Source organism: Engystomops pustulosus, chromosome 3 (genome assembly GCF_040894005.1).
Source record: "Engystomops pustulosus chromosome 3, aEngPut4.maternal, whole genome shotgun sequence".
Lineage (NCBI taxonomy): Eukaryota > Metazoa > Chordata > Amphibia > Anura > Leptodactylidae > Engystomops > Engystomops pustulosus.
The window spans coordinates 122,870,391-122,896,362 of NC_092413.1; the positions used below are offsets into that span (position 1 = coordinate 122,870,391).

Below are 25,972 nucleotides of genomic sequence, written 5' to 3' on the forward strand. Positions count from 1 at the left end.
CTATATACTATGGGGGGATGAGCTGGCTATTTGCTGGGTGGGGCTGGCAAGCTATTTACTGGGTGGGGCTGGCAAGCTATTTACTGGGTGGGGCTGGCAAGCTATTTACTGGGTGGGGCTGGCAGGCTATATACTATGGGAGCTGGCAGGCTATATACTATGGGAGCTGGCAGGCTATATACTATGGGAGCTGTTAGGCTATATACTATGGGGACTGGCAGGCGATATACTATGGGGACTGGCAGGCTATTTACTGGGTAGGGCTGGCAGGCTATTTACTATGGTGACTGGCAGGCTATGTACTGCAGGGGCTAGCAGACTATATACTGCAGGGGCTGGCTGGCTATGTACTGCAGGGGCTGGCTGGCTATGTACTGCAGGGGCTGGCAGGCTATATACTGGGGGGGGCAGGGGCTGGCAGGCTATATACTGGGGGGGTAGGGGATGCAGGCTATATACTGGGGGTAGGGGATGCAGGCTATATACTGGGGGGGCAGGGGTTAGTTATATACTGGCTGGAGGCTGTGACCCCCCCCCCCCCCCCCCAGCTCTCTGTGCCCGAACAAAGGAAATTTATGCCAAAAATGGAATCTGAATTGATTTTTTTTCTTTTTTGCTGTTCATCAAAAACTTTTGACAAATGTGATGCAAGGTTTTTGTCACCTATAACCCAGCACTATATTTAAATGGAATTGTTAGCTTAATGCATTTAAGAGATGACAGGAAAACAATAGGTATAGCAATGTAAGCAATGGTTTTCATGCCTGGATTGGCTCAATATATAATATTCAATGAAAATGTTTAATCCACCCAGAGTTGTACATTTCCAGAATTTCAGTTTACATGGTTTTATTTTTTGATCATGAAGAAACTTCCACCTCCTCATGATGCCTATACATGTCATTCATGCAGTGCTGGCAAAGAGGCTAGGGTTTATTCTAACCTTGAAGTCACTTTGCACTTGATTACACCAGGTCATCTGCCGTCTAACTGAACCTTATGTTTTCTCTATATAACAGCTGCTATATCTCTTTAGGGAGTAGCTTTTATTTATTAATCCACATTTATATCATTACTGCAATGTCTTGTGACCATGGAGCTTTTTCAGAAAATCAGCTGAATGTCTATTGAACTGTTATATGGATAGAGAAACTTTCCAAGGTTATCATTTAGTTTTCTATTGCTATAGAAGCCAGGCATGGAAATCTATGACCGCTTGTAGGCAGGTTGTAAAATTCTTAGTGTTTGCATAATTATTATAAAGACTTAAAGTTTTTAGTTTTGTGCCCAAAATGTTAACCTCAAAAACCGCAGCAAGCAAATAAAGGATAAAGAAAAAAAATGCACCATGGCGTGAAACCAATACAGTCCATTTATTACTGGTTTTCATAGCTATGTTCATTCCATTAGCCAAGAAAACCTGGCACATAACTGTAAATGGTGTAATTCTTAGGTTATCCTAAATCTCATTCCCTGGTTACTTCACTAGGAAAGCTCTAGTGCAGTTCTTGCAGATATTGGTGACTTCTCAAGGCTCTCTATTATCAACATTGTATTCACACTAGATTCCCACAGTTCCTCAAGTGAGTGGGAGTTGCAGGATTAGTACTTTTTATGAGATAAACTAGCTGTAGCTCCTGGCATGGCCCTGGATAGTAAATAACTGTTCTTACTTGTAACAAAATATAATGGGTTAGCAAAAAATATTTTATACTCAGTCTGTGACCGTCTCTGAATGTTTCTGTATCTGACTGTCTGCCTCTGTCTGACTGTCTGCCTCTGTCTGTCACTTTGTCTATGGGAATGTTTATCAGAATTGTCTGATTGTTAGACACAGCTTTTTGTAAAATTGCAGCCGAGCTGTGATTGGTTGCCATGGGCAACTGGAACAGCTTTACCTTTATCAGACATTTCTGATAAATCTCCCCCTATCTCTATCATATTACCTCACATATAAGTTATCTTATAATTATTGCCTATAGTTTCCTATCAAAGCTCAGAGCTCATATTAATAAACCATGGCAAAATAGCAACCAACCGTGGTTCAGCTTCTAACTGCCACAGCAGCCAAGACAATGGCTCCTGTATATGGTGGTTAATAAGTGTATTTTGGAGGGCAGAGGTGAAAATTTCTGCTGAAAACTGTTCCCTGAGTCACAGGGAGTAGCTGTGCAAAATTTGGTGGTTGCAAATGCGACGGTGCAGATTTCTTTAGCGGACAAACATACACACATACTCTCAGCTTTATATATCAGATGAGACATTGACATTTTTTTCCCATTAGAAATCCCTTAAGAATATGTTTAAACTATTATTAAAACTTGGTTTAACAATAGTTAATTTTCTGATTAAACCTTCCCTTTAAGATTGTACTTAAAAAGGACCTTTACGTTTAGGTAGCTTTCAGGTTCAGGTAACTTGAACATAACTGATTGTAGGGGCTTGCTTACTGATTCTGGGGCACTTTGAATTGTATTCCTAGCAAGCACCATTCTCTGACAATTCAATGTACCGGATCGTCAGAGAGGAGGTGCTGCAGCAGGGGGGGGGATATGTATATGCTAATCTTCTCTAACGCTGCCCAATCAGCGGCGGACGGTATCAGATCAGATCTTCCCTAGGTGTTGTGAACTTGCAGAGTGGTCTCTCTGTGCTACAGCTAGTGAAACCACTCTGCCTTCAACTGCACGCTCCCTGTTCGTTCTGATCATTTTGTCTGCCCGGTCTATGAAGCTACTTTGTTCGGCACATAGAACACAGCATGATTTTGCAATGTTGTAGCGCTCTGAACATAAGAAGTAATCCAGGGAGGAATGTCTTCTCTGACACTGTCACTTCTGATTTGGCGGTGTCAGAGAAGATTAGCATATACACGCTCCCACCACTGCTGCAACGCCTTCTCTCTGACTATCCAGTACATTGAATGGTCAGATAACAGTGCTTATATCACGGTAACAGTGGGGGCTAGGAATACAATTCAAAGTGCCCCTCAATCAGTGTGCAAGCCCCTACATTCTGGTATGTTAAAGTTAATAAGTGGTGTGGTGAAAGGTCCTCTTTAAAGTACAGTAAGTTTGTATTAATTTCACCATATTGAAAGTAGTGGATTCAGTTTAAAGGGGTATTCCCACTGAGACAAAAATCTTAAATATACTCAGGATAACAAAATAAAACATTCTCTAATTAACTGTTTTAAACAAAAGTACAGAATTTTACAGATAATAATCCAACCTTTCTCTATCAGTTCTGATGTTTAAAATTTGTTTGTCCCTGGATCCTATGGTCAGATTCTTATAAATAGCTTGTCTTGTCTTCACACTTTAGTGCTTTCTGCCTTCTGCCCCTCTCCCCTGAATTTCAAGACCAGCTCAGACACAGGCACTTCCTACAGACAAAATAAGGTTGTAATCCTAGGAGAGAGGGAAGCATTGTGGGAGAATAGCAGCGAGGGAACACAACAGCACTCATAGGATAATAACGTTTGATTCAGGGTATATGGCGTGATTGAAGATTGCTCACCTGGTAGAATTGTGCTGACACGTGAGGCACAACTCTCGTGTTGGCGTGTGGGACAATGGTCGAGGTGCAGTCGGTGTCTTTGGGTACTCCAAGCACGAGATGCTAATTCGTCTGGAGTCAAGGAGTAGATTCAAGGAAATCAAGGACGGCAGGCGCACGACAGGACCAGATAATTTCTCCCAAAAAAATTTTCTTTTATTTAAATTAAGATAGCGATCTTAATAAGATAAGATAATCACAATGCGTTTCGGGGTTCTGGGGTCCCCTTTTTCAAGTGAATAAAAGATCTGTTGGTCGATGAAGAGCAAAAACCATACGTACACGGGTAAGAGTAGGTACAAGGGGTAAAATTGGATATACAGACTGAAAGGTGAAAAGTAGATGCAAATGACTGATATATACACAGGTATATAACTGTGTGTGAGTATAAATACACTCACCGGCCACTTTATTAGGTACACCTGTCCAACTGCTCGTTAACACTTACCGGTAATTTCTAATCAGCCAATCACATGGCGGCAACTCAGTGCATTTAGGCATGTAGACATGGTCAAGACAATCTCCTGCAGTTCAAACCGAGCATCAGTATGGGGAAGAAAGGTGATTTGAGTGCCTTTGAACGTGGCATGGTTGTTGGTGCCAGAAGGGCTGGTCTGAGTATTTCAGAAACTGCTGATATCTACTGGGATTTTCACATACAACCATCTCTAGGGTTTACAGAGAATGGTCCGAAAAAGAAAAAACATCCAGTGAGCGGCAGTTCTGTGGGCGGAAATGCCTTGTTGATGCCAGAGGTCAGAGGAGAATGGGCAGACTTGCTCGAGCTGATAGAAAGGCAACAGTGACTCAAATCGCCACCTGTTACAACCAAAGTAAGCAGAAGAGCATCTCTGAATGCACAGTACGTCGAACTTTGAGGCAGATGGGCTACAGCAGCAGAAGACCACACCGGGTGCCACTCCTTTCAGCTAAGAACAGGAAACTGAGGCTACAATTTGCACAAGCTCATCGAAATTGGACAGTAGAAGATTGGAAAAACGTTGCCTGATCTGATGAGTCTAGATTTCTGCTGCGACATTCGGATGGTAGGGTCAGAATTTGGCGTCAACAACATGAAAGCATGGATCCATCCTGCCTTGTATCAACGGTTCAGGCTGGTGGTGGTGTTGTCATGGTGTGGGGAATATTTTCTTGGCACTCTTTGGGCCCCTTGGTACCAATTGAGCATCGTTGCAACGCCACAGCCTGAGTATTGTTGCTGAACATGTCCATCCCTTTATGACCACAATGTACCCAACATCTGATGGCTACTTTCAGCAGGATAATACGCCATGTCTTAAAGCTGGAATCAGCTTTCTTGAACATGACAATGAGTTCACTGTACTCAAATGGCCTCCACAGTCACCAGATCTCAATCCAATAGAGCATCTTTGGGATGTGGTGGAACGGGAGATTCGCATCATGGATGTGCAGCCGACAAATCTGCGGCAACTGTGTGATGCCATCATGTCAATATGGACCAAAATCTCTGAGGAATGCTTCCAGCACCTTGTTGAATCTATGCCATGAAGAATTGAGGCAGTTCTGAAGGCAAAAGGGGGTCCAACCTGTTACTAGCATGGTGTTCCTAATAAAGTGTCCGATGAGTGTATAAATAGATATAAATATGCATAATTCATGTATAATTGAGTTGATTGGTAAAAGCATGTTTCATGTATAACTAAATTCATTATTAAAAAATACAGGTCAATGACAAAATAAGTAAATGATTAAATAATTAAATACTTAAAGTTAAAAAAGTGTAGGGAGCACTCCAAAAATACAAAATTCCAAAGGGTGAGGTTTATTGAAATAGTGGCGACGTTTCGGTGTGAACCACCTTCATCAAGCTTGCCCTTCTGTCCTCCACCAACCGGCCCCTCTGTCCTCCACCAACTGGCCCCTCTGTCCTCCACCAACTGGCCCCTCTGTCCTCCACCAACTGGCCCCTCTGTCCTCCACCAACTGGCCCCTCTGTCCTCCACCAACTGGCCCCTCTGCCCTCCACAAATTGGCCCCTCTGCCCTCCACCAATTGGCCCCTCTGCCCTCCACCAATTGGCCCCTCTGCCCTCCACCAATTGGCCCCTCTGCCCTCCACCAATTGGCCCCTCTGCCCTCCACCAATTGGCCCCTCTGCCCTCCACCTCCAGACCCCTCTGCCCTCCACCTCCAGATCCTTCTGCCCTCCACCTCCCGACCCCTCTGCCCTCCACCTCCAGACCCCTCTGCCCTCCACCTCCAGACCCCTCTGCCCTCCACCTCCAGACCCCTCTGCCCTCCACCCGCGGGCCCCTCTGCCCTCCACCCGCGGGCCCCTCTGCCCTCCACCCGCGGGCCCCTCTGCCCTCTGGGGCAGGAGGACAGGGCTTGCAGGCCCCTCTGTTACCTCCTCTTTACTCAACTTTTTGGCACCTCTTTGCTCCCCCTTTTGGCCCCTCTCTCTTCCTCCTGTACTGGCCTTTTGCAGTGTATATTTATAATTGTAGCTGATTCTGAACAAGTAGTGCAGTCTGCCAAAATCACACTAGTAGTGCATTTCTGACCAAATGATTTTTATATACTCATGCAAACAGCAGCTTATTTTTGTGCTTTATGATCTCTCCCTTCCATTTGTGACTGAATTGCTTTGCTACCTTGGCATTAATATCATGTTTATAAAATGCTCAATGGTTAAAGGTAGTGGCGTATGCCTGTGAAATAATATTTTGAGTGTGTTTTGCTTTCACATTTTTTGTTGCTTATTTAAAATCGGCCAACCTTGGCATTTACACTGGACTGTCTCTGTAGACTAATTGAATGGACCGGAGCTTTTTCCAAATACAATATGTTGAGTGTTCCAACCACCTCCAGCGGCTTCCAGCAGTTATGAATTTAGTAAGCAATAAGCACCAGTGGATTCTGCTGGTAGCCACAATGCTGTGGGTTTTTTTTCACTAAGTCTCCTTTCGATCTTTGTTAACATAAATTAATAGTAAAATAACTTTATAAGATGCCTTGTTTCTGAAAATGCCTTAATTTCCTTAAATTGCACTGGTCACCATCTCTCAGTTTGGTTCTTAGATCTTATTGCTCAATTCTGTCTTCAGTGGAGGCTGTTTTGCAGCTCACAGATAGATCCGGTTATGTAGCAGACTATGGGTTTTTCCCATTGCCTCTCATACCAACAGGATAAAAGTTATGGTAACAAGTGTAACCATAGTCAACTTTTTCTCCAATCTGTACACTTCCAGAGCAGATCACTATTTCTGTTTCTACTGCAAAATTCAAATTGAGAAACCAGATGGATTGCATGCAGTGCCTGGGCAATTAGATTTTCGCTGTTATTGAGCTTTATTGTGATATGTAGTTCACTGGACCTTTTTAAGTTTTACAATATATGTCTATTCTCAAAGACTACATTCATTCTTAGAAATCCCCAATAGGCTCTCCTTCCACCTTTGTAACGCATCTTCACGCATCAGTCAGCATCCTTACATTTCAACCAGAATTCACGTGATTGCAACTTCTCACATAAGATGTTCTTCCCACACAGTTTGTGAGTGACAGCAACTATATGCCTAGCTGGAACAATACTGTGTAAGGGGCCACTTGTACTACATAGGTTCCCCCTTATACTATATTCCATTCCCTCATCTGTACTCACCAGGTATGCTGCGTTAAATGCAGATGGCGGAAAGATACAGAAACCGACTCGTCTTTATAGGCAGCAATACAGTGCAGGAATATATAAAGTTTGGTATGCTTTATTCAAACTCCTAGTTCCAGTTTTTCCAGTTGCTAAGTAGGACGTAGCAATAGATCACTATAAAACAAAACGCACAAGGTACTGGGGAAAATTGCAATTCAATACTCTGGGAACTGAACAAAATTAATAAAATGTGTACATTACAAATATTTTTACTTTGCTATGCTATAATGACAGAAGCCGAATATTCTTAATGGCACAACCCCTTTAAGAACACCCAACTTACAGACAACTCCTAATTACAGACATCTGAATGGTGGTTATTTGCTGTACTTTAGACCCAGGCAGCAATGACCAGCTGTACAAGTGACCTAAGGTGTCTGCAATGAATGAAGCTTGTTTGTTAATTCTTGTTCCCATGACATCCCAAAATTCAGAAAATCCAATTGTCACAGGACCCAAAAACTGTTTTGTCTGGAGTTATGGTTACAGAGTACACCTGTTCCGACATACAAATTGAACTTAAGATCGGAAGGTTTATTCTTAACTTGTATGCTGCTTGTATCAGCTCCTTAAATTATTACCATATATTACAGAGTTTTTCAGCAAAATATTTGTGGGGGAAAACCTCCACTGCTCACCTTTCTAACACCCTGCGCAGGTCCTCTTCTTGCTTCCTGTGCGTCCCGCAGCAATAGGTGCGGGCATGGGCTGGCAGGCTATATACTGAGGGCTTGGGCTGGCAGGCTATATACTGAGGGCAGGGGCTGGCTGGCTATATACTGGGGGCATAGGGTTGGCTAGCTATATAATAGGGGCAGGGGCTGGCTATATATTGGAGGAAGGGACTGGCTGGATGGCTAAATACTGGAGGAAGGGACTGGCAGACTATATACTGTGGGCAGCAGGCTGGCTATATACTGAAAACAAGGTGCTGGCTATATATTGGGAAAGGTGCCTGCTATATATTGGAGGAAGGGGCTGGCTGGCTATATACAGGGGGCTGGCTGGCTATATACAGGGGGCTGGCTGGCTATATACAGGGGGCTGACAGGCTATATACAGGGGGCTGACAGGCTATATACAGGGGGCTGGCAGGCTATATACTGCGGGCATGGGCTGGCAGGCTATATACTGCGGGCATGGGCTGGCAGGCTATATACTGCGTGCATGGGCTGGCGGGCTGTATACTGTGGGCATGGGCTGGCGGGCTGTATACCGAGGGCAAGGGCTGGCAGGCTATATACTGAGGGCAAGGGCTGGCAGGCTATATACTGAGGGCAAGGGCTGGCAGGCTATATACTGAGGGCAAGGGCTGGCAGGCTATATACTGAGGGCAAGGGCTGGCAGGCTATATACTGAGGGCAAGGGCTGTCAGGCTATATACTGAGGGCAAGGGCTGGCAGACTATATACTGAGGGCAAGGGCTGGCAGACTATATACTGAGGGCAAGGGCTGGCAGGCTATATACTGAGGGCATGGGCTGGCAGGCTATATACTGAGGGCATGGGCTGGCAGGCTATATACTGAGGGCATGGGCTGGCAGGCTATATAATGAGGGCATGACAGGCACGCTATATAATGAGGGCATGACAGGCACGCTATATAATGAGGGCATGACAGGCACGCTATATAATGAGGGCATGACAGGCACGCTATATAATGAGGGCATGACAGGCACGCTATATACTTAGGGCATGAGGCGGCACGCTATATACTGGGGCAGAGGGTTGGCTAGCTATATACTGGGGCAGAGGGTTGGCTAGCTATATACTATGGTCAGGGGGCTGGCAGACTATATACATGGGGCAGGGGGCTGGCAGGCCAGCTATATAGTTGGGGGAGCCCGTGACCAATGTATTTCCCACTTGATGTACCTTGGCTTATATTCGGGTTGGTTTATACTCGAGTTTATAAGGTTTAAAATAGTTGAATATGGTTCAATTTAATCTCTTTCTTTCTTTCTTTCCTTTCTTTCCTTTTCTTTCTCAGTAAATTACACCTGGATAGATGTGATAAGTTCTCTTCTTCTATCCCATGTTTGGGAGACATCATTGTGTAAATGAGCTGCTCAAGCTCCCCAGAGCGAGGACCATAATAGGGATGCTCTTAAGTGAGAGGACATTATCCACTTGTCTTGTCTAAAGAGCTTCAACAGAATTAAAACCTCTACACAATACAGTCTCATTGTTTATGCAGCTGTTTTTTCATATGTTGCATTAGGAAGGGGTATGCAGTTTCTGTATACAAAGACGCTCATACACACTGTTGCTGTATTTCTCACAGAGCATCAATGTTTCCGTGTCCTCACATAGAAATGTAAAAACCGTAGCTTGGCATTGTCATAGCCTGGATATGTAGGACTGCATCCTTTAATAGCCTTCAGTAAATGATACACTTGATGTACTGTACATTTTATTTTTATATGCAGGGAAATGAGAATGAAGCACTAATTTGCATTCTAAATCAACGGATTAGCCTTCATTAGCCCTTTGCCGAGGTTCTGTGCTGCTCTACTCTTCTTCCTGTAGAGTCCTAGTGTACGATGAAGATGGAGCTCGGCTAGTCTCATGGGAATAGTTAATCATATGGCTGTAGTTAATTATTCCTTTAACATCATTATGCTTAATTATGATACATATATCAACTGTTGAAGCCACATGCTAGGAAGTTGCGTATTTTACAAACAGCTGGCACATTAATAGATTCAGCTTACTGCTCAGTCCCTTATTTATATTGAAATGGAGTAATTGCATTAGTAAATGTCTCAGTAATGTCATGTTACATGCACATGAGCAATGGATGACATTCCCCTAGCCCGCTGTCTTGACCTACACATCATCTCTTTCTGTCCTCATGCAATGTTGTCTAATGCTGTCCCTGAACCTGGCCCTGACTGCTGATCTGGATGTCTGCTTGTAAAGGGCACATCAGTACTGGCCAATGACTCCTGTAACCTTACAGACATACTGGTTCTGACCATTTCCCATTCCAGGAGAAGGCACTTCTTATTTTTAGGAGTGTGGAGTGATACATTCTTACGCAGTATAATTAACTACCTACACAGTTGCTGACTATTCTGGATTACATTCTAGGAAGGAAGCCAACTAACACAGACCTTCCATCTTTTTTGCTGTGCGTTGGTGCTTTCTCTCATATTTGTGTTTGCAATTAATTAATATTATCAGCGTATTCAATTGCTTTGACAGGAGGAGGTGTACACGTTTTAACCCTTGGTAGTTGTGACTAAATCTTACATACAGACATTTTTCAATAGATTTTTAATTTTGTATTTGCGGGATATAATGAATTCTATTACCTGCATTTTAAAGCTGGGTTATTTTGAAGGGCTTGCATACTGTGTAAGTTTTTATATTCTCTAGCAGTGCAGTCACCTTTATAGTGATTTAAAAGCGTCACAAGCATGCATGATGCTTTCCCTGTGTTATGTTACTTGTAGGCTGGTCTTTATTCAGATGTGTTCATATGTACGGATTAATGTTCTTGATCTTTTTCAGTTCCTTGGTTGTTAAAATAGGATTTTAAGTAGGTAAAAGAATACTTCCCTCCTGCTAGGATAGAAATCTGTAGTGTGATTTACTGCGCACATTTACAGGTCTGCTGTTGAACCTGTAATAATCCCGCCATGCTAACACAGATGTTTAGCACCATATATTTTGTTACCACAGGATGTGATAAACATAGTTATTAAGAAACTTCCATAAAGGAGTTTGTTGGATTTATTTTACACTGTTCATACAGATAGTCTGATTTTAGATATAATATGATAGATCACGCAATAGGACTGTAACAACAGATATCGCAAAGGAAGAGGGATGCACAAACCCATGTGAGAGCCCTGTACCTCACCAGAATATAAACCGCAAATCAGCACGGGTGAAGAAAAACACTAAATAAAACACAGGGATTGATTTATGGTTTTATTATGTAGACATTATCATGATAATCTGGAGAGGGACAGATACGTTCAGTGATTTTGTGGAAAAATTGAATATCAACACCTTCGGCCTAGGTTTCACATACAAGGCCAACAGAGAGAGCCTAGCATTTTTAGATAAATGGAGATATTCACAATGAAGTATTTCGGAAAGCCACCGCCAGCAATTCCCTTCTAAGGTGGGAAAGCAGCCATCCATTCCCTCTCAAAAGAGAGATTCCATGCGGTCAATATCTGCGCCTCTGAAGGAACTGCTCTGATAATGCCACCTTTGTTAGACAGGCTCATGACCTACATCTAAGGTTCAGAGAGTGGCTATCTGGATCATGTCCTTCGGAAGGCATTTCAATTTGCATTACATAAAAACAGGACTGACTTACTTTGCCAAAAACCTAGATCTGAGGAGACAGGAATAATTAGACTAATTATGACCTTTACTAATGGTGCCTCGGCAAGAAGGGCTGCTATTGCTAAACATTGGGACACTTTGCTTATGGACCCAGAAGGATAGGTGACATTGCTAACCAAAGAGATACCCCTCTAGCTATACACATTATTCAGCAACGTAATGGTCGTACAGATGCAATCAAGTTTCATGGTATCACTAAAATACCATGCAGCCCAAGAGGCGGCGACTGGGACAAAAATGTTCTCCAGGATGAAGCAAGATAGATTTTCTGTCTCCAAACAGTAACCCCTGGGGGCTTGAATGAATCTTTAAGCTATGCCTCCTTCTTGGATCAATAACTCTATTACCATTTTTGGTTTTATAATGGCAATTTGCATATACTTCAGAATGTTATAAAGAGTGATCGGCTTAACAGCAATTGCAAAGTCAATATTTTTATATATTTGAACTTTCCCCCAAAACACATTTCAACTTCATTACAGGCCTGCCTTAAAAGGAGCAGCTAACATTGTTTCAGTGATTGATCTCCAGCCCTGTCCTCATCAACAACCATACCTGTGTTAATGAAGCAATCTGTCATGATTAAGTAAGAATCGCACAACTGGACACTTTAAAAGGAGGATGGTGCTTGGCATCATTGTTTCTCTTCTGTTAACCATGGTTATCTCTAAAGAAAAATGTGCATTCATCATTGCACTGAACAAAACTGTCCGAACAGGGAAGAGTATCGCAGCTAGAAAGTTTGCACCTCAGTCAACAATCTATCGCATCATCAAGGAATTCAAGGAGAGAGGTTGCATTGTTGCCAAAAAGGCTCCAGGACGCCCAAAAAGGACAAGCAAGCGCCAGGACCGGCTCTTAAGTGTTTCAGCTTTGGGATTGGGCTACCAGCAGTGCAGAACTTGCTCTCGAATGGCAGCAGGCAGGTGTGAGTGCATCTGCACGCACTGTGAGGCGAAGACTCTTGGAGCAAGGCCTGGTATTAAGGAAGGCGGCAAAGAAGCCACGTCTCTCCAGAAAAAAACATCAGGGACAGACTGATATTCTGCAAAAGGTACAGGGAGTGGACTGCTGAGGACTGGGGTCTATGATGAATTCCGATTTTTGGAACATCTGGAAAACAGCTTGTTCAGAGAAGACAAGGTGAGCAATACCACCAGTCTTGTCTTATGACAACTGTAAAGCATCCTGCAACCATTCATGTGTGGGGTTGCTTCTCAGCCAAGGGAATCAGCTCTCTCACAGTCTTGCCTAAAAACACATCCATGAATAAAGAATGGTACCAGAATGTCCTCCAAGAGCAACTTCTCCCGACCGTCCAAGAGCAGTTTGGTGATCAACAATGCCTTTTCCAGCATGATGGAGCACCTTGCCATAAAGCAAAGGTGATAACTAAATGGCTCAGGGAACAAAATACAGGCAGTCCCCGGGTTACATACAAGATAGGGTCTGTAGGTTTGTTCTTAAGTTGAGTTTGTATGTAAGTTGGAACTGTATATTTTATCATTGTAATCCCAGCCAGAACTTTTTTGGTCTCTGTGACAATAGGATTTTAAAAATGTTGGGTTGTCATAAGAATCAATATTAACACTAAAGCTTCATTACAGACACATTTGATAACTGTTATAGCTGATTATTGTAGCCTAGGACTAAAGTACAATAAATTACCAATAACCAGAGGTCCGTTTGTAACTAGGGGTCGTACGTAAGTCGAGTGTTCTTAAGTAGGGGGCCGCCTGTATAGAGATTTTGGGTCCATGTCCTGAACCTCCCCAGATCTTAATCCCATTGAAAACTTGTGGTCAATCATCAAGAGACGGGTGGACAAACAAAAACCAACAAATTGTGACAAAATGCAAGAATGGACTGCTAATGAGGAAGCTCAGTGAGTGACACACTTCTGGTCCGGAACTGATGACACGAGAGACGACTGCCATATCTGGCGCATGCACAGAATTGTGGCACGCACGCTGGACACAGTGAGCAGCATGGGACCGCCACCACTTTTAGACAGAGAGGGCCACTGTCATGCCATGAAGTAGATCGATGTCACATATTGTTTTGTGATCTGTTTTACCTTAGATATGCAATTACATCATTTCTGCCCCCTGATGAATCCATTATATCTTGTGGGAAACGCGTTGAGCAAAAGGAACCTTTTGTTGTAGTATAGAGTTAATACAGGATAAGCTGTGGACTGTCCTTGTCAGGACGGGAGTTTGTGGGGACCATAAGGGCAAGTTGATAGTGATAGGGTCTGACTAGTAACAGCAGTGTTCGCTGTTCCTCCTGCCATCGATGAGGGGTTGGGCTACAAATGATGAAAATACTTTTAAGACTTCCTTTTTACGTATAGGTCTGGAATACTTCTAACTAAAACTGACAACGGAAGGTAACAACAAAATTTGATCCATTGTCAGCTATGCAATTTAGCAGCAGTCCTTGCATTTTATGTATGTGTTCGGTCCATGGGTTCAAATGGGCCAGACATGTTTGTGTGTAGCCAGTCGCTGATGAATAGCAATTCTGTCCAAAATTTCAGGATTCAATCAACATAACTGTTATGTGGCATCAATTTTTTTTTGGTATTTTCTTTTTCAGCTGTCATATTGCTGAAACTAACCAATACTTTATTCATAGATATATGAAAAGCCTTTCCTTTTAATGAAGATTTGGCTTAACAGCACTTGACTTAATTGTTTCAAGCTTTCCTGTAGTGCAAAGCGTTAATGTTTTCATTCCCTTCAGTCTACAATTTTCTAATTTAATTGATAGGACTTGGCAACAGCACTTCATGTGAAGAAAAAAACACATGTCCCGAAAGTGGGAGAATTCCCAATTTTATAGTGCTAGCATGCAAAATGCAGCTTTATGCAGTTATATATTCTGTACTAAACTCCAGAAAAGACCTTGTTCAAGAGTGATAATTTCCATGTTTAGGAAGTAGCATGTAGCTTGGTATACAATTAAAGTCTGCTGATCTTGTATTGGAGATTATAATGTGGACAGATGGAGTACATGTAATTTAAATTCCTATTAACAGGCAAAATAGGATTCATAAAGAGCCTTAAAAGCAATACACGCCAAGACTGGAATGACTTACAATTGCAAATTATGTTCACACTAAGCATTATTTATTAGGTAATATAAGTGAAGCCAAAATACTGTTTGATCAAAGACTTCTTCTGCCCTAAAAGGGTCACAAGTCAAAGGTAAAAAGTGTAGATGAAAACAATAGCGAGTGATCTAAGGTTTAAGTGCAGGAGTTAATTTCTCACTGTCTGCCATCGCCCAGTAACCATTTAACTCTTAATTGAATCTGTGATTTAATGAGGGCAGTATGAGGAGAAAAAATGTAGAATCGTAAAAGTGTACTTAATATTGAAATGAGCTTTTCTGAAGATGTAGATGCCCTCTATGGAAATCTATCTTTTTTTTTTCTTATTATGGCTTCACTGTTTCTATTATTTTTCCTATGTAGTAAATGACACTCAAGTATGGCGTATAGAACAGCTAATTGGCATGTGTGCAGAAAAATTAATTATTATGCAAGTTCACTTTTGGCATACACTGCCAAGTATATAACACAAGAGAATCGCTGCCTTTACAAGTCGCCCCTATAATAGGTTTACATGGCTGTAAGAAATGCAGATTCCTAACCATGTTATCGAATTCCCTTGTGATAAATGGAATACGTATTCTGTTTATGCAGATTCCACATAATACATTCTCATCCAAATCTCAATATGCATTGTAAAGATTGCAGCACAGCAGATGATTGGATTTGCTAATCCTGACCAGGTTTAGTTTTGTACATGCTGCATGATGTGTCCATTGCCTACCAGCTGAAGGGAAGGCCTTTTTCATCTTTGTTGGCTCTGCACCTAAACACCTGCTCAAAAGTAGAATGCAAGGCAGGTTTACAGTTCAGTGAGGAATAGAAATATACCACTGACCAAGACTTTGATCTCTTTATATTCCTTCAAATCAATTATACATATTCTACTGCACAATTACATGGAAACTTATTTTACTTTTTCCTTCTAAATGAAGGAAAAACATATTATAAATATTGTACAAGTAAAATGATAGTACGGTTATTCAACCTTGCCATCTGCAAGTTCCAAGCTTGGAATATCTATGGATAGGAAATACTTTATAGAATGATGTGGCAATTTATATAGAACACTCCTTTCATGTCCTTTCTTTGTTCCCTCAATCTGCTTTTAGAATAATATTTATATTGTTGTTTTTTTGTGGCATAAACAAACATTTTTGTATAATTTCCTACAAAGCGAATGTTGCAGCAATAGACGATTTGCAATCATAAATTCTAAACTCGCATTACAATAAAAATCCACCTGCTAATTTACAAATCTGCATAGCGAGGGCAACCGTTCAATAAAATAGCAAACACTAATCTCCTCCAATGCGTGCAATGATAACTATTCTACTACAATAGATTACTGCATGCCATGTAAATCTGGAATAGTTGTTTTAGTGGTTGATCTCACGCGTATTTTGCTTCCAGAATGCAAATTACAAGTATATTGGTATTAGCAGATAAACGGACTCAATCGTGCAGGACAACTCCAAAATTGAAGCAATAAAATACTTAATCATTTGTAGGCCTCAATTTCTTTATTCTGAGTATAATAAAGAATTTGTTAAATTGCTTTCTGCCTGATGTGAGTTTTGAAATCATCTGCTCGGATTTGAGGGCAATTGCAGTAAGAGTGTATGGGGATAACACAGTCCTAGTCATAGAACCACATGTGTTGCATGCTTTTTATATGCCAAATGCCAAGAATTTTTAATATATTTCATGGTGTATTTACAGGGAAAATGTCAGAAAACACTGTATGTACATGGTGCTGCATTTAGGCTAAGAATGAAAACTAAAATGCTGTCTGTTTACATATATGTTATCAGGGTCAGGAAGTAAGAGCCAATAAAGGCCATCCTACACTGTACTGAAGAGATGCAACCACATCATAACAGTGCTGTCTACAGTTGGGAATCTGTACCTTCTGGAATAGATATACAGTACAGGTTTGGTTTTAATCCCACATTAGTCATGCTTGGTGTTTAAGGGGCTGCCTTACAAGATAACCAAAAGAGGCATGATTTTCCTTTTCCCATCTTGGAAAAATACAGTATTTTATATAGTGATATTTGAACTAATATAATAAAGATGTACACCATACATTGAAAAATTAAACATGTTTACCAACCCCATTACAAACCACAAGCAATGGTATAAGATTATAAAGGTGTAATGCTCACCAATCACCAGCCATACAAGTGTTTATCTGCTCCTCTGCCAGTCTGTGTTTACCCAGTTCTAGAGGTCATTTCATCAATGTCACAGCCAGTGATTGCATGTAGAGGTCACATCTCCGCTTACCACTTCAAAACTACTGCAATGCAAATAAATGACATTTAACCAGCAAGGGATTGGTAAACAGGTGCTACTTTTGTTGTTGTATATCTTTTTCAGCCTATTGTGAAAAAAAGAATACTTAGGAAGTAAAATACTAGAAAGTATGAAGCATTTCTTAAGGTTTCAGCAATGTATAAGATATAATAACCAAATCAAAGCACTCATTTCATGGAGATCTTACCCTGGTCATAAATGGAACCCAATGAAACATATAATAGAGATCATCGATATCTCTATTCTAACACTATGTCCCATCCATGTTGTGGAGTGACTTAAAGGAAACCTACCACTTGAAGTGGCAGGTGTAAGAAGGAAATACCGAGCACCAGCTCAGGGTGAGCTGGTGCCGGAGCTTATTTTTGTTAGTGTTTTAAACTGCTGTATCGCGGTTTAAACCTCTTTTTAAACTTTATAGCCGAAGCTGCTTCGGCGCAGGGAGGTACGCGCTCGGCGCTTACCATGCGCGCGGCTCTCCTTCATTCCCTATGTAGCCGCGCGCATGGTAAGTGCCGAGCGCGTACCTCCCTACGCCGAAGATTTGTCTGTAACTAGGGGTCGTCTGTAAGTCGGGTTTCCTTTATTAGGGGTCCACCTCTATTCTAATAATGCTTTAAGAAGTTACTCAGTGTTTTTTCTGTATTAACTTTTTGTTTACCAGTCACCTACCAGCAGGGTAAGACGCTCCATAATAGGTTAAAGTAATGTCACCTGGAACCTGTTACACCTACCAGAACATGGCTAAAACAGGATCCAGCTGGAATCTTTAGAACTGTGTATTTTCATGAGAACAGGCAAGGTCTTGACAATTATCTGTAAAGGAGTCTCCTATTTGATTAAAGATTTAAAAACATCAGGGGTTAGAGCTACATGAGTACTTGCCCATTATTTACTTCTCTGAAGATTAATCTTTAATGGCTATGACCGGATAGTGAATTTTTTTTTATCACACATCTAAGGTACCTAGCTAGTCCTAAATCAAAAGATAGTTGTGGTTCTAGCCAAAGATGAGTGCACACTGTTTTTTTCATCTGTTCAGGTATGGGTACACTAGGATAACTAAAATAACGTAAAGGGAACCTGTCAAAAGAATTTTACTAATAAACCTAATGACAGGTTTCTAGTGAGCCATAGGGAGGGGGATAAGGGAGATGGTGGAGACATGGGCTGAGTTGCACACTCTTGTGACTCACTGCGCCTTCCGGCAAGGTGCCATGTAGGCTTACAAAGTTCATTTTCTGGGCATAGGAATTATGCATTTGTATAGCGAGAAACAGTCTGGGCAAAAGTTAGTACAGTGCTACAGTGCTATGGTAGCCTGTCATTAAGTTTATAAGTGAAAATCTGGTGACCGGTTCCCTTTTAAGGAGCTGGCTTGATCTTTTAATACCTACCTAACACATGATTTAGGATTGAAATTATTCAACCATGTAAAAGTATTAGTAAATAAAGAATCTATAGGTCTGGGTTTGGGCTACGCTGTAGATTAAACTGAAAATTGTCCCACTGTATGTAATGCCCAAACCTGATATATATATATAAGAGTGAATTACCATTAACCCAGTGTTGGATTTCAGATGGAAAAGTGATGCTTTTGTACAAATTTTAAAAGGTCCTGGTTATTAAAGCAATTCATACCCTTCGCAATGACAGATGTTTATGTATTGCTTAGTATAAATGTTCCTGGTAATGCCACCCCTTCTCCCTGCTCTGTATTGTTCTGCAGGATAAATAGCTCAGATCTGTTTCAGTGACCTGGGCTATGTAATATCACCCGCCCTGATGATTAATGGTGTACCACCCATGCATTAAAAGCTATGATCAGCTAATTTGCAGCAGGAAGATTATACGGGTCATCTCATAGGCTGATTCTAGTTCTTTTGCCAGAAAAATGTGCTCACACGGTTAATGAGTGCCTGTTGAAGTATATATAGTTAGTTAATAATACAGATTAATTGATGTGGTCAAATGTAACAACTGTATAATCTTTATTCTATTTGTAGACGATAATACATAGATTTAGAGCTCTGCATATCCTGTTTAGCAAACTATAAATTGTGGTAAAACTGGTTAACCATAAACAGAATATGTAAAATATAATATTTAGCCTTTCTCTAAATCCCCAAAATCAGACTCTTAACGTAATGGCCATCAAGTGTGTAGCTGTAGACCCGTTCAGCCTGTATATGCCCTGTTTCTTTGATACACTCTGATGTGTAACGTCAGTTCAGTCATTTTTGACAACTTAAGAGGCCACAGAACAGAACTGTAACGGGAAATTTCCATTCTTTCTCTTCCTTTCTGAACAGGTGACAAAAGACTTAAAGCAATATGACAATAAAATCATAGAGTGCAAGTTTGAGAACAATTGCTGGGTTTTCATGCGGCAAAGAGTTGATAAAAGCTTTCCGAATGCCTATGAAACCGCTTTGGGTGAGTACTATGTCTAGTAAGTACACCCTACAAAGCCAACTTGTGTCTAGTGGTATCATCATTACTTTCCTAAATAACTTCAACTACTCCTTTCTGCACTTTAGTACATATTAATATACTTTTTATGTTTCTATGTTTTCTTATGACATATTGGAGGAACTTATTTCATTAGAGTGATCTTAGAGTGAGCCAACATATTAAACATCCAATTGACAATTCTACTAGATTGGTTACTAACAAATCCTGATAGATTCCGTATTGACAGTTAGGATTGCAGATTTTTTAACAGCTGAAATCTGACAGCAATTTTAAACAGTTTTTTGCTACAAGCCCCATGCACATGACCATCGCTGTGTGCCACATTGATTGATTGACTGTGTGCAACAGGAAAAAGGTTTTTCTTCCTTCCAATTGCTAGCATGCAGTGTATACCATTAGCTACTAGTAAATCTATATATTTAAATTAACTTATGTGCATTTCAGTGTAATATTTACTTTACAATCTTTGCACATACCGGTGCTGTTCCACTCCCCTCTGCTCCAGTGATGTCTATAGCAATCTTCTGCAATTCTAGAGTTGTTACTAATAGCAAACAGGATGTGTCAGAAAAAAATGCTACATTCTCAAGATACTGTTTACCTCAATGGACCACTTTGTGTTGGCTCATGATCGCATTGAGTCCCATTAAAACATTAACATTTCCATTTTTCACTCCCTGTCTTTAAAAGTTCATAATTTTTTACTTTTCCATTTACAGAGCTGTTTGAGGGCTTTTTTTTTTGCTTAGTAAGCCATGCTTCCTAGTGACGGCATTTCGTGTTCCATGCCCGTTACTGGAAAGCTTGAAAAAAAATTACAAATTTACCATCCAAATGAAACATCTAATGTATTCCATGGGTCAGTACGAACATGAGGATACCAAATTTATATAGGTTTTATTTTGTTTTAATTGATTTTTTAAAAATGAAAAAGATTAAAGTGTTCTTCATTTTGCCCTTTTATGACACCAATAGAGAGCTTTGTAAGGTGTAATTTTTTTTGTCAGATTTGATGCCATTTTCATGGCTACCATTTTGGGGACTGTCTGACCTTTTGATCGCATTTTATTACATTTTTCTATGTGTTTAAAAACAGTGAAGAAATGTTGTTTCAGACATTTAGCCACTATTTTCCGTCACTGATTCACCACCGGAAATAAGCCTTGTTATGTTTTGATAGCTTTGGACTTCGGTATCTCCGTGTCCCCAAACATGTTTATGATTTTTTATTTATTTATTTTCATATCAGTTATAGGGAAATGGGATGGATTTAAATTTTGGGTTTTTTTTTTACTACTTTTAAGACCCTCAAGGGTACTTTAACCCCTGTGTGTCTTACAGTTCCTGCCATATACTTCAATACTACAGTATTGCAGTATATGGAAAATTTGCTTTGGATCTATAAAAGTGTGCCTCTGTTATAGACCCTGCCAAATGGCAGGTCCTGGAGTCTCATACAGACTCTGTACTATCATCCAAGTGATCCAAACGGCTTTGCTGGCTGCAGGTATATGGTTAACTCCTGCAGCCAGCACCCATCATGTATGAAGAGGGCTCAGCCCATGAACCCTCTTCATACTTAATTCACAACATTATGACGTCTCTAAATCAGACGTTTCCAATAAACCTTGTAAAAGCTTACAAAGACATGAACTCATCATATGGGCTGTCCCAAATTTTTCAAAGGCATAGTAATCAAAGTGTATGTAAACTTTTGACTTTTCAGTTAGTTATAAAATGCCTTAAACATTCTCACTCTCTCATTATTCTGTCATTTGGCAAATATAAATAATTTTGCTAATTTTATCGCTTGTCTTACAGCAGGTTTATTCAGATTTCCAGTCAGATATTGAGAAAAACATGCATATGTGTCTTTTTATATAGTGTATGTAAACTTCTGCTTTGAATCTCCATCTCAATGTTATTAAATTATTAGAACCACATTGTCTTTCTATGTGCCTGAAACCCCTATAGCTATGACTTTACAGTTCTGTATAGATGCAAGATTTGTCCCAATAAACCCTTTTTTTTCCTTTATAGCTGTATGTAACAGCATCCAGTATCCAGTAACAAAGGAAATCCTATTTGAATTCATTGACCGATGCACAGGAGCAAACCAGGGGCAAATTGGAAGAAATGCAATGGATCCTGATGCTGAACTTATGCCCCCACCTCCTCCCAAAATTCCACGAGTTGTTAACTAATGGAGAATCTCTATAAAACAGACAGACTACATCCCACACAGAGGAAATCCTAAGAACCTGCTCATATTACATATTTGCAATAAGGAACTTTCCTCAAAAAGCAACTTTTTTTGCACAGTGATATTGTAGCTATCTTACAAAGATCACTTCTTCCCAAAATGTGCATCAAAGACAAAGCGTGTCTACTTTGAATCTTACATGAAAGTGCATAAAACCCAAAGCATTGCATTAGAGACTTTGAAAGACTTTATTTTTGCAAGATGCACTAGCAAGAACTGTCAGATCAAGGAACACACCTTTTGTGTTTTCTTACAAGTTTGTCACGTAGGAACAAAATAAAGTTGCTTTTTTCTTTCCTTTCTTAAACTTTTTTTTTATTTAATTATTTGCTGTTGTTTAACTTAATGTACTTTTCTTAAGGAGTCCTCATTTTGAACAAAAAAAAAGATTGATGTGTGAAATATTATTTCAGTTGTATGGGATACAAAAATATTGTCTGGTTTTCACTGTTTTAAATCTTGCTTCGAATTTTGAAATTAAAAAAATTAAAACTATATTTTTGAATGTGATTAACACTTACATATATCTGTATGTGTGTGTGTGTATATATATATATATATATATATATATACTGTATATACTCGTGTATACACGAGTACACAAGTCAATATATTTATAACAGTAAAAAATACTTAAAAAATAATAAACTTATATACTCACCCTCCGGTGGCCCCGATGTGCTTGTCTTCAGGCGTCCGCGCCGCTTGTCTTCAGGCTTCCGCACCCGTCTTCTTTCTTCTGCTGGGCGCCGCCATGTCTTTCCCCCGGGCGGCGCCTAGTATGGTGTCAGCAGTGGAGCGTCATACTAGGCGCCCGGCCGGGAGAGAGCAATGGCGGTGCCCAGCAGAAGAAAGAAGACGGGCACGGAAGCCTGAAGACAAGCGGCACGGACATCGGGGGAGCAGCGCTGCACATCGGGGCCACCGGAGGGTGAGTATATAAGTTTATTTTTTTTTAATGCTGGGGGCAAGCTGTATACCACTGGGGGCAAGCTGTATACCACTGGGGGCAGGCTTTATACCACTATAAGCAGGCTGTATACCACTATAAGCAGGCTGTATACCACTATAAGCAGGCTGTATACCACTATGGGCAGGCTGTATACCACTGGGGGCAGGCTGTATACCACTGGGGGCAGGCTGTATACCACTGGGGCAAGCTGTATACCACTGGGGGCAAGCTGTATACCACTGGGGGCAAGCTGTATACCACTGGGGGCAAGCTGTATACCACTGGGGGCAGGCTGTATACTACTGGGGGCAGGCTGTATACTACTGGGGCGGGCTGTATACTACTGGGGGCAGGCTGGGCTGGCTGTATACTATAGGGGGCTGGTTGCCTATATACTGGGGAGGGATGTCTGTGACCAATGCATTTCCCACCCTCGGCTTATACTTGAGTCAATAGTTTTTCCCAGTTTTTGGTGGTAAAATTAGGGGTCTCTGCTTATACTCGGGTCGGCTTATACTCAAATATATACGGTGTGTATGTATATATATATGTATGTATGTATGTGTTTGGTTACCAAATACTTTAACCTGTATTTTTGAAGTTAGAAAAACCTTGTTGGGTTGACACATTTCCACATCCAAATCTTTATGAGACAACCACCAAATAGAGCTTTCATCTGGATTCGGGCTAATGTCAGATTTTATATGCAATGCAAGAATGGAACCATGTGTTGTTAAAGAAGGTTCTAATAAGCACCTGCATCCACTCTGCCATGTAGCTGTATGAGAGTTCCAAATCCTGCTGCAAACATTCCCCAAATCATGACCATCACCTTTCACTGACTTTACATACTTTGGGTTCAGTCTTTCCCCAGTTTGTTGACGAACATAATGTTTCCTATAAAATCCAGATAAATTAAACTTAACGTATATACTCGGGAAAATGTGCTGAAAAACCCTAACTCTGTGTACTCACCTTCCAAAGCCACCCTGGGAGGTCCTCTTCTGTACAATAATGTTCCAGCTCCCTTGTTTTGTGCGCTGCTGTTGCTCGAGCTGTGACGTCAGACTGTGTGCTGAAGTCACCACAGGGAGAGAGGGTGCCGGAGCATTATTGGACCTCCCGGGGGGGGGGGGGGGGATCGTCGCAATGCAAGTACACTTTTTTTTTTCTTATAGGTTGGGCTTGGGCTGTATACTGGGGGGCAGGGGCTGTATACAGGGGGACAGAGACTGGCAGACTGCTTGTTCCTGATTGATAGGACTCACTGCTTGGACATGCTGCTGTGTAGAACATTGAGAGAGAGCTCTGTTACTCAATGTCATGTGACCAGGGTTATGTCTTCTAAGTTCCTTAAACCTAGTTACATTTGCAATATATACCCCACGTATGTATCTGATCACATGAAATCACATCACATCATGCCACCGTTAAAGATGGGGAGGAGTAAATGTCCATGGAGGCATGATGTGTTCTCATTATAATCTTTCTATGTTCTACAGTCATTGCTGTTCTCTAATTATGAAGATCAAATTTTTTGTAAAATAAAGGCTTTGGGGAAGGCACATGGGAAAGATGTAACTGGGTTAAAGGGCCTTTTATGATATTACCCTGGTCACATGACATTAAGTGCTAAATGTTGAGTAGGGTCATGGGAAAGAGTAGATGGGAGAAGCCAGATGAGCAGGAAACACCCCTTCTGTTGCCAAGGAATAACGCAAAATTGATTAATGAGGTTTTGAGAGAAACATTTTTTAGCTAAAAGAATGGTGTCAATTAATAGGAACACTAGGGATAATAGGCTAGTAATGGGAACCTGTCATTAGCTGTATTTGTGAAATGTGGTGACAGGTTCCCGTTGTGGAAATTAGCAGCAGCTGCCAGATTAACACCAATGACTTGCAGTTATCTAAAAGTGTTTTCTAATTTTGATCAGTGTTTTTTTACAATGTTGTCATTTACATATTTATTCTGTGCTTTAGACTATATAGAAGCTTACAGTTTATACAAATATTAGTTTAGAATACTCCTGTTGGGCACAAGTCACATAGGACTATACAATGAACTAGACAACTAGGAAATTGTGTGTTATCTAATTTTGATCTCCAGTCTTTATCTGATAATCCAAAGATATCAGATATCAACAGCATTGATGTCCTTGGGCCCTCCAGAGACTCTGAACATGTTCACCACTTAGAACTTTGCTGCAGTCTACGGTCTTGGTAATGTGGGATATATCTTCAGTAACATTTACATTGTGTTTAATCGTGACACATCCCACGACAGAGCTTGGTGTCATGTCAGTATTTTCAAATTGTATTATCTATATGACCATTGGGACCCCAATCGAGGATCTTCTGGTACTGTCACCCTGGGTCCTCTTGTTGCTAGAATAAAGCAATTAACCCCTTCCAGACAAATGACAAATTGTACTTCATCTCAGTTCTAAATTTGCACACAAACTGCAAAACCAAGCATTTAGCAGAGACTCTTATTTCTACTTTCTTGCTTTTCAGCAAATCTTTACTTTCTTTTTAAAAAATATATAATTGCTACACCTGGAATTTTCCAAAATGTCTTGGTATTAAACGTCAGGGTCTTGGCAAAGCAGCAAAAACCAAACTTTTTAAATCATGATTTCAAAACCATTCTTCCCTTCTCTTTCTGCCCTGTTATGTACAAAAAATGTCTATATGACTAATCCATTAATCTATATGTCTAACCTATTATTTGATCTCTTGCTGATTGTGTAAGTATGCCCACTGATAAAGACATTTACTGTCTTTAACCCCTTAACGACCTGCCTATTTCCATTTTTCACTACCCACCTTCAAAAATCTATAACTTTATTTTTCCATGCTGTGTGCTGGCTTGTTTTCTGCGTAACAAACTGCACTTCATAGTGATGGTAATTAATATTCCATGCCATGTACTGTGAAGCGGGAAAAGAATTCCAGATGTAGTGAAAATGGTGAAAAAACGCATTTGCGCAGTTTTTTTGTGGGCTTGGATTTTACGGCTTTCACTGTTTGCCCCAAATGACATGTCTATTTTATTCTTTGGGTCGGTACAATTACAGGGATACCAAATTTGTATAGGTTTTATAATGTTTTCATACATTTACAAAAATTAAAACCTCCTTTACAATTTTTTTTTTTATTTTGCCATTTTCTGGCTCTAATAACTTTTTCATACTTCGTTGTACAGAGCTGTGGATGGTGTCATTTTTTGAG

General features: G+C 40.7%; 1 protein-coding gene across 1 annotated transcript in view; it reads left to right on the forward strand.

Annotated features, from left to right (window-relative positions):
• The window catches only part of RNGTT (RNA guanylyltransferase and 5'-phosphatase), a 289,029-nt gene extending 266,745 nt beyond the window's left edge, over nucleotides 1-22,284 (forward strand). Inside the window, exons 15-16 of the mRNA XM_072141974.1 lie at nucleotides 19,362-19,485; nucleotides 21,565-22,284. Of these exons, the coding sequence (XP_071998075.1) occupies nucleotides 19,362-19,485; nucleotides 21,565-21,728 (288 nt within the window). The 3' untranslated portion in view covers nucleotides 21,729-22,284. The remainder of the gene's footprint in view (nucleotides 1-19,361; nucleotides 19,486-21,564) is intronic.
• Nucleotides 22,285-25,972: the final 3,688 nt, after the last annotated feature.